Source organism: Kryptolebias marmoratus, linkage group LG12 (assembly GCF_001649575.2).
Source record: "Kryptolebias marmoratus isolate JLee-2015 linkage group LG12, ASM164957v2, whole genome shotgun sequence".
NCBI lineage: Eukaryota > Metazoa > Chordata > Actinopteri > Cyprinodontiformes > Rivulidae > Kryptolebias > Kryptolebias marmoratus.
In genome coordinates this window covers 11,923,879-11,930,670 of record NC_051441.1, presented here as the reverse complement: position 1 = coordinate 11,930,670, position 6,792 = coordinate 11,923,879, and the positions used below count along the sequence as shown (strand labels likewise).

Sequence of the window (6,792 nt, the reverse complement as noted above, 5' to 3'; positions counted from 1 at the left end):
GACTAGAGGCTGGAGGTAGAAGGGCTGAGGGGGCTGTGGGGGGAGTGGGGGGGGGCACGAGTGAGAGACAGAAGGGGGAGGAGGAGGTGTGAGATGTGGGTTTGCAGTGCAAGCAAAGTCTTCAGCAGTGAGAGCAAAGAGTTTCTACCCCTGATCTGGCCTGTCCTGAAACCAGATCCAGAGAGACGGTGAAGCACACTTTCCTACCACGGGAAAAAAAAGGATTTTTAGTATTTTAATTTTTCTAACAAAGAATAAAAGTACATCTTAGTGTGTGTTCATGGCAAATAAATGTTAGAATTATTATTAATTACATTAAACCCAGTTGTGTTTAGTTCAGACGTTTAAAAGTGCAGCTCTGTAGAAAGATTATGAACAATAAATACCTTACCTGAAGCAGATAGCTCTCTAAATGACCTCAGTTGGAAGAAATAGTTTAATTCAGACCAGACCGATGTCCTAACAGTGGAGCCAAAACCAAAGTGTGTCACTGTTCTCTTAAAACAGCCCCAGTCTCAAAGATTTCATGGCAGTTCTTAAACCAAACTTAAGTCCCTTACACGTTACATGGTTATTGTGGCAGAAATATTATGATACTCCGACTGATGATGAGTGCTACAGGCAGCACTGAAAAAACTCCTGCCACTTACTGCTATTTGTGTTGCAAATAACTTCACCATTCTGTGTGAATAACCATAAAATGTGAAACTGACAGCAATGTAGAGGTTTATAAAATATCGTATGCTTAAACCGCCATGAAACTATTGAGATTGGAGTTTGTTTTAAGACAACAGCAACCCACTTTGGTCTTGGCCTCACTAAACTCTATTTCTTCAAAGTGAGGGTGTTCAAAGAGCTATCCACAACAGGTAAGATATTATTTGTTCATATCTTTTCAACAGAACCCCACTACAAAAGATCTGAACTATTGCTTTAGGTAAGGATTGCATGTGTGCCTCTCTTATTAGACGGGATTCTTTTCTCCGAGCCCACAGTATCAGTGAAACTGTTAGACCTCCATTAGAATCACAGTTGCTGAAACATTTATCATCAAACTCTCTTAACCTGGTCGTTGAGTCCCACATCCACCATCATCATCTCCCCTCCGATACTGATCCAGCCAGAGCCACAGGGGTTGTGGGAGTTCACGCCACGCCTGAACCACACCTGCATACACAGACGTTCAGGTACACACACACACACAGTACGTAAACGAGCTGCTGCAGGTCAAAGCTTCACACATCTGTGAGCAGTTCTGGTTCACCTTGTAGTCCTTGGTGACCACCCAGACCACGCTGACTCCAACAGACACATGAAGAGCTTCCACTTCCTTAGAGGGCGATGCCACCTCCACCCAGGAGGAGCCTATTAGATGGAGAAGATAATATTGATAACTCTTCTCCACACTGCGTTATGACTGTTAATGTAACTGATCCCAGTATTAAAACAGCTCTGAGACCTCATTAAAAAAAGCTGCACAGTGATTCCTGTTTTGAAATGACCACGTACCATTTCCCAGGATCGGAAAACAATGAACAAAATGAAAGCTATTTTATGAGTTGTGCATAAACAGGCGCCACAGTAAGTGCTGACCAGTTGGGCTGTCCAGGCTGAGTCCGGTACGAACCAGCAGGTTTCCATCCCACAGTAAAACCCACAGGAGGTCCCCGGGGCCGGCTGATAACTGAGCCACCTCTTTGGGCACCTCAACCTCCTCCCAGCTGGTTCCCTCTGGGACACGGGGGTGGATACCCTCCCTGAACCACACCTGAACAGTAACAATCGTTTCAACAGAACATTTAAAAGTGTATAAACAACACTCTTTGACTAAACACTGGTAAATATGTGAACATTGGTTCTGTGACAGAAGCTCATTAAAATATAGTAACTTTAACTGGTGGATCAGATGAGTATTTACAGTAACTGGGTCACAAAAAACTTTGACCATGTGATTTAAAAGGAGTCATGCTGCCCTCTTGTGGCCATAAGTGCACATTGCAGAGCCAACTAGAGAGCAGCTTAGGACTAATTTTATTTCATAAAATGATATTCAGTGTTTGACTGAAACACCAAGTTGCAGAAAAGACAATTACAGAGTTTTAGTGCCCTAGAAAAGTCTCAAGAGTTAACATAGCTTTAGTTTATGTTTTATTTAGAGCCAGAGTCGTCACATTTTGTGTGAAGTTGAAGAGAAGAGAGAAAAATGGGTGAGAGGTTTGCTTCACATAAGGCACAGACTGTTGACTGACCTGTCCTTGTTGGGACACACTCCAGAGGTACGGATACCGCCCAGACTGGTCGCTCATCTCCCAGCCGCCGCAGCTGATGTCACAGAGCGGCAGCGGGGTCTTCCTGGGGTTGTCCAAAGGGATCTGCCGAGAGCAGTCTGAGCTGTACTCACATGTTCTACCCTGACTGTATGTGATGATGAAATGTGGTGCGTCTTACAGAAAGACTGAATAAAAAAAAAAAAAGAGAGAGAGACTTTGTGAACCTTCGCCCAAGTGCCTTGTGCTGTGTATCTTCTGTAACGGATCCACCGTCTGCGGCGGACACAGGAGTTCCACTTCTTGTCTGGGGAGAAGTTGGCTGGGAAGTCAACAGCATATTCCCAGCCCTAAACAGCGAGGGAAGGGAAGTAGGAAGTGTTTGACCAGAAAATTGTACCTTTTGTTAATTAAGGTAAATATAAAAGGAAGCTAGAAATCGATAAAGAAAAGGGTTTGAGTTGTTTCTCACCCCAGTCTGGCTGGGTTCTCCTCCACAGCTCTGATCCACGTACCAGTCTCCCTCCCACTCCCAGCTTCTGGAGGGCAGCTGGAAGCTGTGGAGCGGCTGGGGATTCATCCCCGTCACATCGCTCCACGGCCAGCGGTCTGTAGGCAGCAGCACGTCAGTGAAGCCATCCACTGGGTTCCACCTCTGAAATCCACACGAACAAACCATTTATTTAGAACATGCATACACGCTTCGTCCAACGAGCGAGGCACTGGACTGACCTGGTTCTCGTAGGTCTCCTCCCGGTAGCGGATGGGGTTCTCACTGGGTATTATGTGCAGGTAGACGTGGTGATCACAGCCGATGCCCCAGCAGCGCTCCTTGCCTGCAGTGACGCGCTTCAGCTCCAGCAGCATGTCGTCAGCGCGCACCCAGCTCTGACCAGCCGTGGAGAGGCTGTACACCCTGCCGTACACGTCCACAGCCCACAGCAGCGTGATGGGCATGGTGCTCCCTGAACACAAACCGTTACGCAGCACTCGGTCCTTATCGCAGTTACAGATTTCAGCTCTTTTCAAAGGTTTTCGTCAGGATTTTTTCAGCAAATCGTGACATGGAATTGTTCAAATGTGTGCAAGTAGTCATGCTAGATTTACATTTTATTGTTTGCTTTCTAATTTACTTTTAGAACACATGTTATTAGCATTCAGTGTCTTTAAATAGTGTAAGATACTCTGCATTTTAGCTTTTGGCTAAAGGGCTTATGTGCAAGGCAGCAGCTGCATTATTTTGATGTTTAACATTGTTCTGTGAACTGTCTCTGATTTATTAAAGATTTAAATGAAATCTAAATATTCTGATTATACACAAGTGGCTCATTTGAAGTAATGTTTGAAGAAAGTAAATTCTTGCAACTCTGGGGTTATCAAAGTCTGATAATGTGAGGAAAACTCTAAATTTCTTAATCAAGCGTGTTTATTTAGAAATCCAGCTTGGAAAGACAAATTTATGAGAAATAATTATTTTTTAAATCATTCCACAAGATGCAATTAAGTAAATAAACACCTATAATCTAAACTGTTTCTTCAAGCCTTATTCTAGTTTTAGGATTTTCTAAATAGTTCTTAAGATTTTTTGATAAAGCTTTGTAATACCACATTTAACATTAAAAGCTGTCAAAAATAATCTTTTATTGTGAATGTGTCATCCCTTTTCCTGTTGTATAACTTTTGGGGGCCAAGCAACTCAGTCAGCAATCTTCCTTCTGTTTGAATAGTTTGCAAGCAGCAAAAAAAAAACAACCACTTAACAGATTTAAGAGTTTTTAATTCTCAGATAAAGAATGAGGATCGAAGACAAATAACATTTATACCATTTTAAACAGCATGCTCGTTATTACTTTTAATATTTTTAAATAGCCATTGGCTAGACGACTATAGCCAATCAATACAGGGCAATGTTACATTATTTAATACTGTAAGCTATTTCAATCAGCTTCAAATGTTTTGGTCTCATCACTGTGAATAAGGGTTGAGACTCTTATTGTGAAGGGCTTGACGGAAGTTGTGGCTGAGGTTTCCACAGCGCCAAGGAGTCATATGTTTTCGGTATAGTATGTTCGTTTGTGCACAATATGTAACACGGTTTCACGTTTTGTCCCTGAAAAAAAACCCACTTTAAACGGAAACAGGAGCGCAAAAACGAGTAAAGTAGGTTATAGTTGGACATTTCTGACCGGAAGTAAAGCTTTTATTTTCTCATAGACGCTTCCTGTAGCGACTGCAATTAATCCGCACGAGCGGTCTACGGCAAAGCTAACCTTCATATTCACACGGATGCTTCGCTTAATGAGTGTATACGCATTTATTTACAGCCAGTCACTGTAAATTTAATGTTAAACTAAACCGAACAAAGCTAGCGGGTGTCAACGAAGGTGCAAACGGGGTAAATTTAGTCTGTTGAAATTATAGCGAAGCGTTTTTCTTGGTTGAATTTTCACCATGTTTGTAAACAGAAGTGGAGTTTTATGCTAACACGAAGCCCACAGGACAGTACCGAGTGGTGTCAAACACGGGAGCCTACCTGAATATTTATCCGCTGTTGTCAAGGGAATAGACGCGTCATGACATCAGGTGCAACAGTCGATACCTGCCATCTCTCTTGACCCATCCTAGGACAAATTCAGAACCACTGTGTAAAAGAAATGTATCTCCTTCTCTGCTGCATTAAGGCTCAAATAGCTTCAATATGCCGCAATAAGTCCGCTAAAGTAAGCTGTTTACATCTCCAGGGAGCAGGCCTAAAACACTGAGAAATGTAAAGAAAATCTACATAAATCATTTACTTACGTTTTCAGCTCGGTCATGAGCAACACCTCTGGGGGAGCGAGATAAAACGAAGCGCTTCATCGGCGTTTAATTCATTTTCTGGGACCCCGGAGGGTTGCCCCCGTCCGACTCCCGAGTCCACAAACAGGAAATGGAGGAAGCGCCGCCCTGATTGGCTGAAGCCTGGCGGCGGGGGGCGGACCTCGCGCTCTGATTGGTCGAGCGCACTGAGCCCTGACAGTTATATATTCGTTTCCAACCGGGCATATATTTCAATAATTTATTCAGCGGCAGATTAATTATTGAGGCACAAGGTTGGTGTTACTTGTTTGGTTACAGTTAATTTCAGCGAGTCACGGAGCGAAATAACACAAACACGAATCTAATTTGTGATGATGGATTGATTATAGAGATAAAACACTGCCAGTAGTTTGGAGCAGAATCCCTCCAAAACAGTACTAATGTATGCTGTTAATTGGTGCACCCAGCTTTCCAATTTGCGTGCTATGCATCCACACAAAATAACTAATGGGATGATAAATAAATATTGATTTTAAAGTGTTTGAATGGTTCAAAAGTTATTTGTTTAGAAAACTTTCCCTCCAGAATTAATAATAGCAGACAAATACAGTTTACATCACTGGTAGACTCTTGTTTATTAAAGTCAATTTCGCTTCTTATTTCCACTGGATCACATCTGAGAAGCATGCACTGCTCTGGCTGAAAAAACGACAAACAAGAGGAGTTTTATTGTCCTCTGCCAAGGAGGTATATGTCGGTTTGTTTGAGCACAATATTACTTAACAGGTAATGAACGGATTTTAATTAAAAATTTCAGGAAATCTTCAGGATGTCATAGAGAAAAAATTATTAGATTTTGGTAATCAGGATCTGCTTCCTACAGTTTTTTAATGACCTCATGACCTATGCTCATCTTCATAGATATGCTTGAAACTCATGCATTAAAAACTATTTAAAGGTTTGAAAAGTAACCCTTTAAAAACCAGACATTGTTGTCTTTTATGGGTGTTTTTATCATTATTATTATTATTATTGTCCTACCTTCTAATTTAATGGTTGCCAAACCTTTTAGCTTCTGACACACAAAAGAACACTTAAAGACTTATATCTTTAGTTAAAATGTGCAAACATTAGGCCACTTAAACACATGCATTATGAAAAATAAAACACACTTCTCATCTTTAATAAAAGAAAAGTGGCAAATATAATTAAAGCCTGAATTGGGCTTGTCCGATTATGGATCTACAGCTAGTATTAGCCCGCATTCAAAGTGCTCAGAGTGTAAACAAGCTCGGTATCTCTGACACCATGGCTGCTTTATGTCTGGGCCTGGCGCTGAGATGTTTTGGCCCCGGGAGGTGATGATAAAGAAGAAAGAAGAAGAAGAAGAAGATGATGATGATGATGATGATGATGGGGGCTGCAGTGCGCTGCCTGTTGTTTTGACGCACTGTCCCTTTAAGAAGCCTCTCCGCTGCGCAGAGGCGCCACAGCAGCAGCTTCGTCACATGATTCTTCTCTTGTGACGATCCGGACAGAAAGGAAAAAAGCTTCCCTGACTTCCAGATGACTTATAAGGTGCAGCGGCGGTGTTGTTTTCGTACCGAAGGACCAACTTCGCCGAGGGAAATGGGGCTAAGCTAGCCGCTAGCGGACCAACTTTAATCATTCCCGCGCCGACGGCGGATATTTGGTGAGCCTTTTGTGTCGCCTGGGGGGGGGGGGG

The 6,792-nt window shown here is 42.6% G+C and overlaps 2 protein-coding genes across 2 annotated transcripts in view; one reads left to right on the top strand and one right to left on the bottom strand.

The window, feature by feature from the left end:
• Positions 1–5,206, bottom strand: part of tecpr1b (tectonin beta-propeller repeat containing 1b) — a 13,027-nt gene extending 7,821 nt beyond the window's left edge. The window contains exons 1-9 of the mRNA XM_017421993.3: positions 5,067–5,206; positions 4,801–4,888; positions 3,000–3,232; positions 2,740–2,922; positions 2,495–2,617; positions 2,250–2,372; positions 1,594–1,768; positions 1,265–1,365; positions 1,066–1,167 (exon numbers count right to left, since the gene is read on the bottom strand). Of these exons, the coding sequence (XP_017277482.1) occupies positions 1,066–1,167; positions 1,265–1,365; positions 1,594–1,768; positions 2,250–2,372; positions 2,495–2,617; positions 2,740–2,922; positions 3,000–3,224 (1,032 nt within the window). The 5' untranslated portion in view covers positions 3,225–3,232; positions 4,801–4,888; positions 5,067–5,206. The remainder of the gene's footprint in view (positions 1–1,065; positions 1,168–1,264; positions 1,366–1,593; positions 1,769–2,249; positions 2,373–2,494; positions 2,618–2,739; positions 2,923–2,999; positions 3,233–4,800; positions 4,889–5,066) is intronic.
• A 1,356-nt stretch (positions 5,207–6,562) lies between these two features.
• bri3 (brain protein I3) overlaps positions 6,563–6,792 on the top strand; it is a 5,464-nt gene continuing 5,234 nt past the window's right edge. The window contains exon 1 of the mRNA XM_017421765.3: positions 6,563–6,759. The gene's annotated coding sequence lies outside the window, so the exon portion shown is untranslated. The remainder of the gene's footprint in view (positions 6,760–6,792) is intronic.